The sequence below is a fragment of the Aythya marila genome, assembly GCF_965140915.1.
Source record: "Aythya marila genome assembly, chromosome: Z".
NCBI lineage: Eukaryota > Metazoa > Chordata > Aves > Anseriformes > Anatidae > Aythya > Aythya marila.
The window spans coordinates 2,500,809-2,516,557 of NC_139080.1; the positions used below are offsets into that span (position 1 = coordinate 2,500,809).

The following is a 15,749-nucleotide window of genomic DNA, read 5'->3' on the forward strand; positions in this document are numbered from 1 at the left end:
GCCCACCTCCCAGGGGTGGGTTTGTAAGGAGAGGTCGTGCAGGGAGCCCTCGGCCTCAGCACCTACCTGCCACACCGGGAGGACCTTCTCTATGTCGTTCAGGTTGATGCTGTCACCGTCCTCGTATTTCCCTTTCCCGAGCCTGCGACAGGAAGAAAACAAACAAAAGCATGAGAAACCTCGCTGGAACCTCCGTTAGTGCTCTCTTATGGCACACGGGGAAGATTAGCACTTACTGCAAAGGACCCTCATAAAAACAAAGAGGCTCTCTGAAGCGAGTAGGTTGCGTCTCCAAAACACTCCCACGTGGGCACAGAGCCATTAATGCCAGATGAAATGCTTTTCCCAGCCCTATCCCCTGCACCAGCGACTACCCATTCGCCACAGCATTAAAACACTTTTGGTAAGACCAGCAGTGAGAAAACCAAACGCAGCCCTGAGCAGTAGTTTTAGATGATTCAAGTCCCAGACCGAGCAAAACTAAACAGCCCACTGGGAAGAAAAAATGGGGACAGAAGAACCTAATGAAAAACGCTTCTTTTGAACTGCTGCTCCTTTGCCAGCCTCCACAGGAGCTCCTGTTCCCCTGCTGGGAAAGGTGGCGGCGAGCGAGCACAAACACAGATCTCAAACAGGAGAAAAGCAGTAAACAGCAATCAATATGAATGCAAACACACATTTTGAAACACAAAAAAATCGGGGTGAGAAGCCAAGTACTAACAGGCCAAGTACATAGTTGACAGGGTAAAAATAATTAGCCAGCTTTGCTTGTATCAAGAAATGAAAAAAATTGATCACATAAAGCCTGCTACTAGCTGAATGCAGAGAAAATGAAAACGATAAAGAAAAGGTCAGTACACATTGTTCATCTGCATTTACAAAGAATTTGGGTAATTTATTAAGCACAAACGATGATGTTTTTTGTGGTCAATTAGTGACAAGATATTGTTCAACAACTTACAGCAGGCAGGAACTTTGACCACCGCAGGTGCAAATATCCAGTGTCTGTAAGTCCGAGGAACAACTAATATTGGTGGAATTACAGTAAATGTAAAATAAAAGACTGAAATGTGCTAAAACACCAAACGTGAAGAACAGCAAGCTGAATGGAAACCTCCACAGCCCAGCAGGGCAGGCCACAGACTTGTGAGGTTGTGTAAGAGCAATAGAGGACTAAGCCAAGGCAGTGAAGGACTGGCATTTAGCTAACGCCTTAATTGCTTCATGCAAAATCAGGTGTGCTCAACAGTTGACTTCCACCACAAACGAAATTGCTGCTGTACATAGCAGGTGTCTCTGGTAGGACCACCTGGCAAGTGCCCTGAACCACGGAGCCATTACATCTTATTTTATGGAGGGTCCCTCATCCCACGCTTCAAAACCATCTGTAGGGGCAAATATGAGCTGTTGCCTACTGAGGCACTTAGAGAGTCTGAAATTCACTGTTACTCATGTGTTTTTTTTTAATATTCTGAAAATTGTAAATCATAAATATTTACAGTGCAGAAAAAAGACTTATACAGTCATGTGAGTTTGCCTGTCACCAACAGGCATGGGAGCCTCCTGCAGATGCTGAGCCTGGGCTGGGTTGTGAGCCCAGATTGGTAAATTGGTTTTGCCAAAGTATGAACCAACAGAGAAGCTTTGCTGAAAGATTTCTATCCCTATGCCTAAAATGGCACTGAGAAGTCATTTGTAGCCTTCCCAGCCCCATCTTTGAGACCCATTCTTATTTTTGTCATCTTCTATGGGCAGGAGATGACTAATCACTATGAAAAAAAAATAAATAAAAAAATTACTATATAAAACATGGATATGGCACTTCCTCTGTTCTTTCTTTAGCTGAGATGTGCAGCAAGTTCCATCAGCAGTGAGCTGAAGCCTTGTCATAACTTGGGATAACAGAACAGGTAACACTGCCTGTACCCGAGAACAGCGCTGCCAGTGCGTTAAGCACTAGGACTGAGTGACAAGGAGAGAGGAAACCAAGCTGAGAGTTTCTCAAGTGGCAGAATCTGCAGAGAAACATCAGTTTCAGCAGCACCAGTGAATCTCTCAGTGTCCGTATGCCCATGTACATAGCCTGACCAATGCACAGCCAACAAATCCAGAAGAAATGTGAAAGCCCAGGAGGCTGTAACCACCAAGACGAGCTGCTTAATGCTCGTGTAGTTCATGCCTAGCAGGTAGGGAATGAACATTTTGATCTAGATGGCCCGTGTTGATGCTCTGCTCTTCCCTCAAGTCTTGCTGGGGAGAACAACAGAAGCCCTTCCACTCATTGTAGCTGTAACCAGGATCCTTCCCCCAGTATTCAGAGATGCTTAAATCTAGGAGACATAGCTTGGATCCAGCATGGTTTAAAAGCTGAACTCTTCCAAGCAATGCAAAACACAGCAAACAGCTCTGCTCTAACCCAGAGCTGGCTGATAGAGGAGCCAAAAAGACTGATTATGAAGTTCTCAGCCCCGATATATGGCCCAACACCTCTTTACCAGGTCTTCCATGTGGGTCATGCCAGCATTCCCACTGCAAAGGAGAGGTTACACATCTCGAGCATCATCATTTATTTCAGGATAGCTATGCAGATGCACGGCACTCACCCTTCTCTGTCTATGTGAGGCAGTGGGTGTTTGGAGGTGTTCCGGAGCTTCCTGTGAAACTGCGTGAAATCTAGTTTTTCAGGCTGCAAGTCCCACGTTGCACCGCTAGGAGAGGAAAACCAAGGAGAGACAAAGACAGTGAGTGCCCTCCTAATTAAACACAACCTCGCTGAGGAGCAGATGGCCCACACGAGCCTGCAGACGAGGAACGCTGGTGCTTTGGAGGCACCTCTCTCTGCTGCAGAGCATGCTGCCACCGGCCTCTGACCTTTATGTTGCTGTGGTGTGCTAAGCCCATAGATTTGATGTAGAGTTATGATGCATCATGACGCAGCAAACACCTTGCTAGCTGCACTTGCTTTTTATAGCAAGGGAGTATTGCAGCAGAGGCTGGTCCAGTCCATGCAGTGCGGATGCTCTCTCTGCTCTGGGGTGCCCACAAACAATCCTATTCGTACCTTTTTCAGATGTTTGGGCTTCAAACCTCTCCTAAGCAGACAAGATGCTTTGAGTAGGTATTTTGTGCTGAGTGCCAGGGATTAAATGTCGAGGAGGAGCGACGTGAGGCCAGCACCCAGCTGGGCACCCCCAGGACGGGCACACGTACAACCCCTCCTCTCGGAGCACATTCAGATCAGCTTACCTGAAGGAGTCGAAGGTGTTGGCAGCCCAGATGTCAGTGCCCAGCATGTCGAGGGAGCCCTCCTTGTTGCCATTCTAGGAAGGAGGGAGAAGTGGTTACTTGGCAGAAGGTGTCCAGCCCTGCCCAGCCTGTGCCGTGCCAGCCAGGAGGTGGCACAGCTCCACGCCAGCCCAACACAGCCCCCTCGCTCCCCACAAGAGCACAGTGTGAAGGCAGGGAGACACACGGTGTTGGTCGTTGGGACACACAGCTGTGGATGACACGGAGCAGACAACACGTTGGTTGATGCTGGCCACACTCCACGTGGGCACAAGACCCCCAGGACCCACCAAGACGCAGCGTGCAGGTTGGCATGCTGCCCACGAGGATGCTCAGCACCACAGAAATCCAGGCTGCTTGAGATGGGAAGGGACCTCCAAGGTCATCTGGTCCAACCGAGGTCAAGAAGAGCCCCCTAAAACCAGGTGCCCAGGCCCACATGGCTCTTTAACAGCTCCAGGGGCTGTCTCCAGCAAGCAGAAAGCCAACCCCCAGCGATGGACAAGGCAGAGCTGCCCACGGACCCTCCGAGCACCCCAGGATTTCAGCACAGCAGTGACTGCTTCTTCAAGGAGTCATGCTGACACGACCTGGCTCTGCTCCATCAAAGCCTCGTGGTGAGACACAACCCTGTGCTGAAACTCCTGCCAGACCCCCGCTGCCTGCGTCCCCAAAACCTGGCACTGCAGAGGGGGGCACACGGTGCACGCAGGCTGTAGGACTGGGGCTGGGAGGAATTGCTAGGGAGCTGCCACACAAACCATCAGACAGCATCATGCTGAGCTTGCAGGAATGTTTTTTTATCCCCCCCCCAAGAAGCCTTACGGTATAATCAGACAGGAATTATGAGAAGCCTCCAATAAGCCACAAAGTGCCTCTAATTTTGCAGCGCAGCTGCTTTTTGGAAAACAAGCAGCTCGGAGGAACAGCATCCAAAGCAAGGACCCCAGACTGCTTCTTGTCCTTCACAGCCCCTTTACGCTCACCAACCTCCACCTACAAACACATAATGGCTCCCCAAAAGAAGCGGGCTGCCCTTTTTGAAGTATTCCAGCCCAAATGGTCCAGCTCAGGCTAAAGCAGTGCTGGAGAATGTGGCTTCCAAACGCTCCCCATGCTACGACTCCCAGGGGACACCACACAACCAGACTCTGCCAAAACAATTTCAGGCTGCTTTCAGCATCGGCACAGGCACAAAAAGCAGGTTTGTCTCCTCACACCCATAACACCCTCACAACGAGGGCCCATCAGGGACTGAGAGCATCTTCAAAGCGGCTAGCCATCACAAGCACGAGTGATTATAAGCTTGATTATATACCCTGCTGCAGTATTTCTGGTGGTTTTCCTCAAGGTTGCTGTTTCCGACAGGCAAACTATATTTACTGAGATCACACATACCCAAAACCACGTCATGCAGACAAGAATTATCATCAAAGATTAGTATGAAAAAATATTTCTTCTGTCCACGTGCAGCTTTCCTGAGGAACTGCTGTTTCCAAATATTGATAATATACAAGACACACATATAAAAAAACACACACACAGATAAAAAAAAAAAAACAAAAAAATCTAAGTGCTTCTCAGTGAAGTCCCAGACCCCAGTTTGCCACGAAATAAGGGGCCTTTTCCCAACAAGGACACACACTGTCAGCGCACGCCACAGACAGATTACAGAGCCATTCCCAGCACAACAAACAGTTTAGATGACACATACTCAGACAGGGGCATTGCTCCTTTTTTTTTTTTTCATATCTCCTTTATGGGGTGTACAGATTATGACTTTAACCTCCAGCGATCTGCAGGTCGAGATGTCTGCACAGAGATAAACTACGAGTAAAGTATGAAACTCCCACAGACAATTACGGAAGCAGAGATTTTATTTTGAGCAAACGTGAGCAAAAATTCTCTCAGCAGGGAGAGAAATTAATTCTCTAAATACTTAAAGGCATTGTCATGCAGCATAAGGAAAACAGAGATGTCCACGTCTTTATAGCATCTTTAGTCTTTATTCCTTCTTTGGTCTTCACCCAGAGAAGAAATACCTCTTCCTGCAGACAGATTCATTTCTCCTCCCATTTCTGCAGACACTGGATATTTAATTACCTATTAATGAACGACCTACCGTAGGATGTCCTAGGAGTTCACTATTGTGGCTCAGGGAAAAAGCGTGAGAGTGTGCAACCGGTTGCAACGAGGATGAGATAAATCAGCCACCACAGCTTTAAACAGACACAGGTTACGATAAGATGGGAGTGGGTTCCTAACGCAACAGGTTGTGCCATAAAACTGTCGCCCAAATTCAGCTCAGCCCTTCTTGAGCCCTGAAACCAAGCAAGGAGCCCCTGGAGCCCTGCCTCAAACCTGTCTGGACGTGGCTGGCCCAGCCCCGATTCCCAGCAGCTGTGGGGATGCGGTGAGGAGGTCAGATGGGTGCAAGCCTTGGGGCAGTGGCTGGATGCTCCCACCCCAACGGGGCTGCAGCCATCCCCATCCACATCCCCATCACCTTTGGGAGATGCTCCAGGTGTCGGCCTGGCTCCATGGGGACGGCGCCGGGGCCAGAGGATAATGCAATGTGCCAGTAAGTCGTGAGTCACCGTGGTCACTTCGAGACAGACGCCCTTGCCACCCGGGATGACAGCCTTTATCCCGAAGGAACAAAGCCCAGGAGAGCCACCAAAAAGCAGCGAGCAGCATCCGTGCCCTCCGTGATACCCAGATCCCAGCCTGGTGCTGGGACTCTACAAAAAGGCTTTAAAAAGGCAAATTCTCAAGTCCAGGGTAAAAAAAAAAAAAAAAAAAAAGTATTTAAGAATAGAAGTTACTGGCTGGCAGCTCCCCCAGGACTGCAATTATAAGAGTGAGCAGTTTTAACTTGAAGCTCCCCGTGACCCAACCCTCAGCTTTAGATAATAATTTTCACTGAGAAGGGGTTGGGACTGCTGAAAATTAATTAAGCCACTAGGAACGATGACTGGGAGAGACGGTGGTGAGGACGTCACAAGTGCTCAGAGGCATCCCAGCTTTGGCAAGGCAGCTCCTACCCCCAGGATGGTTTAAACACGTTTTTGTAACCTGTCCTGGAGACCTGTGAGCACGCCCAGGTGTGTAAAACCTGCACCCATCACTGCCCAGCCGCTGGGAGTGCACACAGAAGCAGGGATGGAGCGTGCCACCAGCCCCGTGGACTCTGACTGCTCATTTATGCATGCAGCTTCAGCAAATTCCCCGCAAAGTCGGCGCTGAAATGCATGCGGCCGCCTTTCAAAAGCCAGCGGAGTGTCACGCCGGTTTCTCTCGCCACTGCTCATGACCACTCTCCAGCAAACCACGCCAGGCACAGAACCACGCTCCTCACCCCACGACTGCAACAGCAGCTCCTCGCCACGCTCTGCACGGATGTGGATCAGCACCCAGCGGTCGGCCGAGCCTCGGTGCTGTCCGTGGGGTGTATTTGGGGATTATCCTGTGTCATGCTACTTTTAAGGAGGATTTTTGGAGTTGTACAGATTCCCCCACGTCTCCTCCTTTTGCATCCAACCCATGGATGCATTTGGTAAAAAAAAAAAACAAAACAGAGAAGAGCCCACAGACACTGAGCTGTCTGAAAAGGCTCTGCTTGAAGGCTTTTTGTTGAAAAACACCAGTTCATCAAAACTGAGAAAAATACGGATGTTTTGAGCAAGACGGTGCTATCCCTGGTCAAAGACACAGGGATATGTTGAGCCTCATTCCCCCAAAAAAGGTCCGTGGCTTTCCAGCAACAGCCCACTTCTGCAGGTCTGTGCCCTCCTCTGTCCCAGCCCCAATCTCTGCAGCACCACTCACGATTTCAGACTGCTTTCTCAAGCTCTCCAGGATGCTAGAGGTGGATGGATGGAGCCCAAACACTAGCCCAAACCTCCCAAGCCTGTCCTCCACTTCTGGCACAACCAGTGTCTGTGTGTGCAGAAGTAGGTCCCTGCTTGGATTTCAAGCTGGGAATGGCCCTAAAAACCAAATCAAAGACAAATTCCCCATGGATTTTGCATGGCAGGAAGGTTAACTCCCCCTCTATCCCTGCTGACAGCTCTAACGGAGAGCAGCTGGACCCATGGTCATCATTTATCACTGCCCACGTGGTATCCAGCCATATACCAACTTCTAAAGAAGACTCACCAAAAAAAAAAATAATTACAGGCATCTCTTCCTTTCCCCGAATAAAAGCACTCCAAGATTTCAAGTGGAAAAAGCACATTTCTCTGCACTAAGCCAGCTGCCTCCAGACCCCGTTCCCAACAGCAATGCGCTCGTGGCACTTGGGCATCCCTGGGGGCTGGAGGACAGGCAGCTACATCCCAGTCCACTCGCACCCTAGGTGTAGGCACACACACAAGCAGGGTGCCGGGGACGGAGGGCAAGCAGAGGACGCGGTTGGCTCTCACCGTGGCCACCAGGAGTACCTTGGTCGGTTGCCTGCACTGGCTGCTTCTGCCGCGGCTGCCGGACCTGGATCCAGACCCACGTCTGGAGCCCGACCCCGGCCGGGATCCTGCGCTCCCACCGCTGCTGTGATCCCACTCTTCCTGGAAACAACAAACAGCAGGCTTTAGTCGAGGGCAGCGCCGTCCTGCACCCACAAAAAACACCACAGCCCCCGTGGCAGCGTGCGCAAGCAGCTGGAGCGACGTGCCCGTGCGCAATGGCCCTGTTTGGGGGTTTCCTGGAGCCCTTTAAAGCCTCTGGATGGAATTTGCTCATACTTGCAGCTTGCAAAGAGCTGGCATTGTGGGAGGCTGCAATGATAAGATTTGGCTCTAGTTATCTAGTGTACACATGGGGAAAAATAATACTTACCTCCCATAGCTTCATGGCGATTAATTATGCATATTCAGCAACGCTACGTCCCCTAAAACTGCTTATATATCCTTAATCTCCTCACAACCCAAATCAACTCCTCCATTTGCGGCCTTTCAATACTTAAAGGGCTCTCATAAAAAGGATGGAGAAGGACTCTTTACTGGGCAGAATGGTTTTAAAATGGAAGGGGGGAGATTGGGATTGGATGCTAGGAGGAAATTCTTCCCTCAGAGGGCAGTGAGGCACTGGCACAGGCTGCCAAGAGACTTGGTGCTCACTGGCCTGATGTTACCTGAAAATACTTAACCAAGCAACTCTTTTCGCCTGTTAAGGGCCTCACGTTCTCCTTTCTTCTCTTCACACCTGTCCTGCTGTCAAACACAGCAGGTTTCTTGTTCACTCAGCAACCCCGGGGGCAAACTGAGTCACCCCAAAACCGGAATGACGGACCCGACCTGCCAGCTTACCCAACCACACTGAGGTGCTCGGGGAGAAAGGGCTCTTTGTGTCGGGGTAATTGCTCCTACTGCCTTCCTCAGAGGCTTGCAAAAGACTTTTGAAGTGACCTGCGATGATTAAAACACCCGAAATCACAGAGCAAGGCATATTCGAGCTTTTGGCTTTGAAAATGTGGGAAATGAAAGGGGCAGTCTGTGCTCCTGGTGTGAGAGCTGGCACTTGGTTCTCAGACATGGTTACCTGAGTGCTGGCACTGCCACCACCACGGCAAGGCCACCTCGGCCTTTAGCAGGCAGCAGGACCCACTGCACGTGAATTTATCTTTTTTTTTGGGTCACTGATCCTGGAGGATTGACCCAAGGTGAGGGACGGGAGGCAAAATTCATCCCATTTCTGCACTGCCCCACTGCACGTTCTCCAGCCTCGAGCACAGCAAGCCCCAGGCAAGCTCAAACATCTTCTGGTTGCTGCAGCCTACAAGCAGTATCAGCTCTGAAACAAGGAGGTCAGCTCGTTTTTGGGTAGCATTTAGATGAATATTAATAAATTGTGGTTCTTCCCACAAGATGTTGCCCTAGTGGCAGAAGGCACCTTTCCTCCCCTGCACAATTTGGCAATCCAGACATCCCGAAGGCTGAGGAACACCGAGTGACACGAAGTTAAGGGAGTTGTTAAATTGGCATGGAGGTGGAAAAAAATAATAAAAATCTATCAGCGTGAGCTGAGAGACACAGGGAGGTGGCCACTTTGGGAACTTCTGGGAACAAGCAAGCCTTGCAGGCATCCTGAGAAGTGAGAATAATTCGAATTTGACACAGGAAAAATACATAACACAGGCTGAAAAGGCAGCTGGGAGAGATAACTCTTCACCACCCAGCAGTTCAAAGGCTTAGCTACCAGTTTACTCTACCCTACACACTGAGCATCTTGCTCATCTACATCTGAAAAATGTCTGTGCCAAGTGCCACCATGGGAGCGAGCCAGCACACGCACCCTCCACTTTAAAAGAAACGCTGAAAATAAGCACTGCCGTTTGGTTGTATTTACCCAACTTTTGGTCATGGTTGCCTGAAGCTATGCAAATGGCAGGAATGTGGCTGGCCACAATAAAACCCCAGTGAGAAACAGGGAGATTGGTGCCATTGTGCACCAACGTCTGAAGGCACCAGACAAACCAGCAGAAACGTCACGAAGTAATTGGGTAAAATCGTGGATATTGCTCTTACTGAATGAGTTTGTCTCCTGGCTCCAACCCATGGCCTGGGGCCCTTCCCTGTTCACAATTCCCCATCTTCTGTGCTTTCTGCCCTCCTTTATCCATCCCTCTTAACATTTACATTTAAAAACAAACTATTTTAAAATAAAATCTGGACCCCTGGGAAATTTCAGCAGCTTTTACTGCAGACAGTCTCATCAAGTGCAGCCTAAACACATCGTGTTCAAACTCACCGGCACAGCCCAGACCAGGGTTTTACCTGACTTTCTGACTAATCGCCCAAGCTGAACAGCTCTCTGCTGCTACCAAAGCAAGAGCTCCTCCATCAGCACCTCTCCTGGGCACTTCCAGCAGCTTTGTGTCCTCCAGTAAAGCCTTGTGCTGAAATGAGCCCTCTCCACAGACTTTTCTGTGCGAACAGCGAGGCACCAAACCTCACAGGTGATGCTGGAGGAGCATGCAGGTAAAGATCTTTCCTTAAAAACCAACCACGGAGCAGCCAAAGCCCTCCTCCAGCATCGCCAGGCACAGCAAAACCCTCCTGCTGTGCGCCGAGATGCCGCAGTGTCACCCTCCAGCCAGCAGCACAGCCACCCACTTGTGTCCCATGCATTTTTGTTAAGCTCACAGCAAGGTACACGAATAAATTTGCCTGATAAAACCTCAAAAAATGGCTGTAATGGCACAGAACTCCTTCCCTTGTCCGTGCCTCTTGCCAATCCAATTCTCCCACATCCAGCCCCATTACTTCTTGCTACGCATCCCCAAAGACCAAGACTCTCCTCGCCTCTTCCCACACCCCAAAGGCCCCTGAGTTCTTGCTCCCAGATCTTCCCCAGGCCCCAGCTACCTTTCTAGGTCCACACTCACCACCAGGAGAGGGGACCTCTGCAAGCTCTGGGGCCTGGAGGCAAACATCACCCCTCCAGAGCGTGATTCCCAGCGGCTGCTCTCATCCATGCAAATCCCTCTGGCCAAGCTCTGCACCCCCTTGGGAACAGCGAGGCTTCTGCACATCAGCACCACCAGACACCCTCCTTCGGAAGCTAGCTGTCAAATCCAACATTTACATTTTAATTAGCAATAATCATATGTTTCACTTACACTGCAATTTTCACCTTTGCAGCTCTTTGAGGCATGAACTAATTAATCCTGATCCTTCTGCCAGCTCAAGACTTATTTCTTCCTGGTGCTTCAGCGTGAGTTTGAAAATCTCATTTGCAGAAAAAAAAAAAGAAAAAAAAAAAAAAAGGAGGGGGGGAGTAGCTTTGCTTGATGAGCAGGCAATAAATGGAAACACAGCAACTGCCCATGTGGAGATAAGGACGGGCAAAGTTCGCTCTGCTGGCAATGCCGCAAGCTGTAAGTGGCCTGAAGAAAACAGTGCATTCCTGGAGGGATTCCTGGTCCAATTTACACAAAATTCCTCTCATCTGATGCACAGCACTCTCAGGCTAAGGTAGGCCAGAGGAAAGGGACTTTTTGTGACACAAGTGCCTCAAGCTCCAGGTCTGAGATGCCACTGAGATTGCGCTAAAGCTAAATCTTTGAATTTATAGGAGGCAGAATTTTGTCTGCAGACTCCAAGTGTTTCAGGCAACATCTCCCTGCTCTTCTAGACCTATTCAGGAACATCTGTTCCAGTTTTTCTACGGGAAAAAGAAGTATTTATAACAGAAATAATCGTTTTAATGATTTTAAACATAGGTTTTAAGAAAAAAAGTTATAAAATATACTGCAAATCTTCTAGTTGGAATGGATTTCTATCTTTATTCTAAATGCATTGCATTGAGACAAATACAAAACAAAAACAAACAAACAAAAAAGAACAGAAATTTCACCCTTATAAAAATACCACACAGAAAAAAAAACAACCGCATACAAAAGAACAAGCAGATATACCAACAGAGATAAGGAAATAATTCGGCTTCCAAGGAATTTGTGTCTTGAGGTGGAATGTCTCTCGACTGCTTGATGTGTGATAAGGGGGTGCTGGGGGCACTGGCCACACAGCCACAATCCTGCCCTCTGCAGAACAGCTGAGCTGGCAGAGCCAGAGATCTAAACAGGGACCTCAGCACAGGCATTTCTGAAGCTCAATCCCCCAAATCCAGGCTGCCAAGCACACTGCAGCTGCAGCCTCTCCCCCAGGAAGCCCTGTGCTGGTGAAAAAACATGAGTGTCCTCTGCTTCCTCAGGGTGCCTGCAGCCAACAGAGCTTCGAGGAGGAGCCAAGGGACACAGCAGCACCTCTGTGCCCGCAGGTACCCAGGGATGGGAAGCGTCACATCATGCACTCAACCTCAAACCTCTCTTTTTTTGAAGCAGGTTAAAGCTGGTGCATAACTGAAACAAAAATCCAGCAGAAAAAAAAAAAAAAAAACCAGCCCCAGGTCTGGGCAGCCTCCCACAGAGAAGCTGCTGGGTGCCTGCAGCAGGATCACTTGTGCCAGCACAAGGTGTCCAAGCATCAGAAAATAGCATTTTGCTTTGCAAGTCTCTGGCATATGATGATGAGCCATGGGGCCAGATCCAGCCAGTGCTCGGTACACCACAGCTCCGGTACTGTGTGCTTCTCCATCAGCAGCTCTGGCTCTGTCTCCTCATCCCCCAGGTACGTGTCCACCTTCCCTCATCCTCCCCAGCTATGGTCCCTGCTCGCTGCTCTGGTGAGGGCACAGCAAGACACTTGGCACCACTCAGAGCTCTTCTCCAAGCAGGAAAAGTAAGATTTTACCTATACTTGTGCCACCATACCTGAGGGCACAGACCTGCACAGCACAAGCACAGAGGGAAAGCTGGCTGTCCTCTCCTCCTGCTCTGCCCATTCGACACAAACGGTGGCTCAGGGTGATGAGATGTCCTCCAGCCCAAGCCACTGGTGACAGCAGACTTTGAGGATGCCCCAGCCTGCAGTGGGATGCTGATGGCCTGAACTGAGCAGCACCATGGGCCAGATGCTGAACCTCAGGGATTTCTGGCTTACTCTCCTCCCTTCTTTCTCCACACACCACAAACGCACTGCCATGACACAAATGTTCTGGACAATGAATATCATCCTTAAAGTAGCCATTGAGCTCATACAGATGAAAAGTGGAACCAGTCTGCCAAGAGAAACACCATAAAATATAGGAAGCGACAGAGCAAAGGTCCATCTAGCCTTGTATCTTGTGTCCACCAGCAGTCAGCTGCAGATGGGAATGGAAAGCACACGCACCCAAAGGTCACGGTGACCTCTCCCTCCCATATATTCAGTATATTCATGTCCCAGATGAACATGGATGTTGCAAACCCTGGAGAGCATGGGGAGCATAAATCAAACACCACATGGCTGTTCCTTTTTAGAGGGTGCTGCTGACTCACAAGGCGGATCCCAAACACAAATCCCAGCGAAAGCTACACCTGTACATCAGCTAAACGATTTAATTCCTTTCTCAGCAGCCCTCCTCTCGGGCCAGATCTGAGCAGGGCTGTGCTGGCCGTACAGAGGGAGTGTCACAGCAGCCACAGACAGAAAGCCATTACGAGACGGGTTTTCTCAGGGCTGCTCTTTGATCACACGCCGGTCACCTCACTACTTGGAGATTTAATTTATTTTTCTGTGAGGCAGGGCTACAACAACCTGTTTTTTTTTGCTGGCACAGCCCCAAAGTCACTCCCTGCCTTTTGCTTTCTCTTTCTCTGCTGGAAGTGAGACAACGACAACTGCTGTGTCTCAGCAGATCCTCAGCAGGGCAGCCACAACCAAATCCTGTGGGAAAGCCAAGTCAAAGGCCAAAAACACACCAGAAAATCAAATGTTGGTCCTCACTCTACCTGAGGATGACCGGCATGGAATAGCTAGCCACAACGCTAGCCTCCTACCTGCCGAAACAAGGCAACGACATGCACATTTCACCACCTGTAATACGCAGCATTTGGCACCCTAACAGCCTTTCTAGCGTGACTTATACAGTTGGAGGCCAAAAGCTCATTACCAGAGGGGGCTTTGAGGTTCAGGTGGGCCACACAGAGTAACCTATGGGTTTTAAGGGGACCTGCTACAATCCCACACAGCACAGCAGTCAGACACCTCCCCTGTGCAGGCAGCTGAGATGTCCTCTGCCTCCAGCTCGAGCTCACACAGCACGAGGCCTGTCCCAGGAGGACACCAGCACCTGAGTCACGGAGACCGAGGTCTCACCAGAGATTAGGTTTGATCTCGTGGAGGTGTGGGAACTTCTCAGGCTTTTATTAGCAAGGCTTGGGTGCAGATATCTGCCTTCTGCTTGGTGACAACGGGGGACAGCCGCCAGGCCTTGCCAGGAAGGGGTTTCAGCCTTCCCTCTCCCTCTGCCTGGAGAAGTGGGACAAATCCTCATAAACTCTGGTTTTTGTCAGTGCCCTTTCCACGAGAGGAGCCTGGGATGGGGCTGCTGCCAGGTCTTTCATGTCTGACAGCCCTGCTGGATCCCTCAGTGCATACCATACCGGCAGCCTCTCGCTCGATGCATTGCTCCCAGAAATGTATCAACGTTTCCTGCTTGCCCCACAAGGGGAACGCAAGTAGAGTTATTTATATAAAATCCTCCCACTAGGTCTTTTTAGGAAAAAAAATCCCAAACATGAAAAGATTTGAAATGCTTCCATTATCTAAGCCTCCTTTGCTTATAGGGGCAATGCGGAGCGCAGACAGGATCCGACACACACCATTTCTCACCCCACAGGCTGAAGGACACAGGGGGGATCCCAAGCCCCCAGATGCAGCAGGGCTTAGTGTTCACAGCAGGGAGCGAGGAGAATTAGGGATAAACACAATGAAATTATGAGACTGGGCTTTTCTCAGCACGCCAAGAGTTCCCAAAACGTACGCCACGAGGTCCTGTGTGAGCATAACATCCACAGTGTGATCCTTTCCCCCTCATGGACTGCCCAAAGGACAGGAATTACCCGAATTAAAGGTTTATGTGGAAATTTTCACCATTTCTAAGCAACTGCAGGGTGCTGGCCTGGGGGCACTGACCCCGATCGTCTCACAGCTGCTAATAGCAGCTGCCTCAGCTAGCAGTGTGAGAACAGGACATGTGTGGGGTGGTCTTTCCCAGAGATACCCGAGAACCTCAGGAAAAAATAAAATTAAAAAAAAAAATAGGAATATCCTGTACTGCAGGCCGCATCAAGACACCTTATTATTACCCTTCAACAGGCGCATTGCCCACAGAGTGCTCTCAGCCCCCCGTTGAACCCACTTGTACAACATCCTATGGATGCTTATATATACACACACACACTATAAACATGTACAAATGTTTATAGAAATACACAGCACACCCATACACTGCTGGGGGAGGGAGGAATCTCCCTTTCACTTGCCTTAACCTTGCTAGATGCTGGAGACAGCAGCTTCAAAGGCCCCAGGTACTTGGGATGCAGAGGGGGATTCCAGGCATCGGCTCCCCTTTAACCTTTGGGAAGCCAATTACTTTTGAAAATGTGGTCCTGGACTTACTCTGCCTTAGCTGAAAGGGAACCAACTGCTGAATACATTTCCAGGACTAACCTGGATTTCTGAACAAATGCCCTTTCCAATCGCCAGGGTAGAACAGCGCGAGGTACATCGCGGTCACCAGCATATAACACATATTTTCCACTGTAGCTGAAGCCTCCAGGAATCTCTCATCCAAGTATTTTTCAGCTAAAACTGGAGCCTATTGCACAACGCACAATACAAAAATCCCAGCTGGAAATTAAATATGAAAATCGAGAATTCTGTTTTCCAAGAAAAACTCTCAAAATCCATAAAAAATAGCAATGAAAAAAAAAAGGTAACAACATCCCTCGGGAAATAATTAGTAAGCTTTTTTCCCTAGCAGGTTGGAAGAGTGAGTGATAATTTACATGCTAGACAAACACCTTATTAAGGTGTTGTTTTTTTTTTTCTTCCTCCAATGTTTAAAGCTACCAGTGAAAA

The 15,749-nt window shown here is 49.4% G+C and overlaps 1 protein-coding gene across 6 annotated transcripts in view; it reads right to left on the minus strand.

Annotated features, from left to right (window-relative positions):
- CTIF (cap binding complex dependent translation initiation factor) overlaps window positions 1-15,749 on the minus strand; it is a 120,030-nt gene that overhangs the window by 75,388 nt on the left and 28,893 nt on the right. For 3 of the 6 annotated variants that reach the window (XM_082783964.1, XM_082783963.1, XM_082783962.1), the window contains 4 exons: window positions 7,728-7,850; window positions 3,247-3,320; window positions 2,604-2,708; window positions 67-142 (listed from right to left, as the gene is read on the minus strand). In XM_082783964.1, the coding sequence (XP_082640090.1) occupies window positions 67-142; window positions 2,604-2,708; window positions 3,247-3,320; window positions 7,728-7,850 (378 nt within the window). The remainder of the gene's footprint in view (window positions 1-66; window positions 143-2,603; window positions 2,709-3,246; window positions 3,321-7,727; window positions 7,851-15,749) is intronic. The other 3 variants (XM_082783967.1, XM_082783966.1, XM_082783965.1) reach the window with 1 other exon arrangement.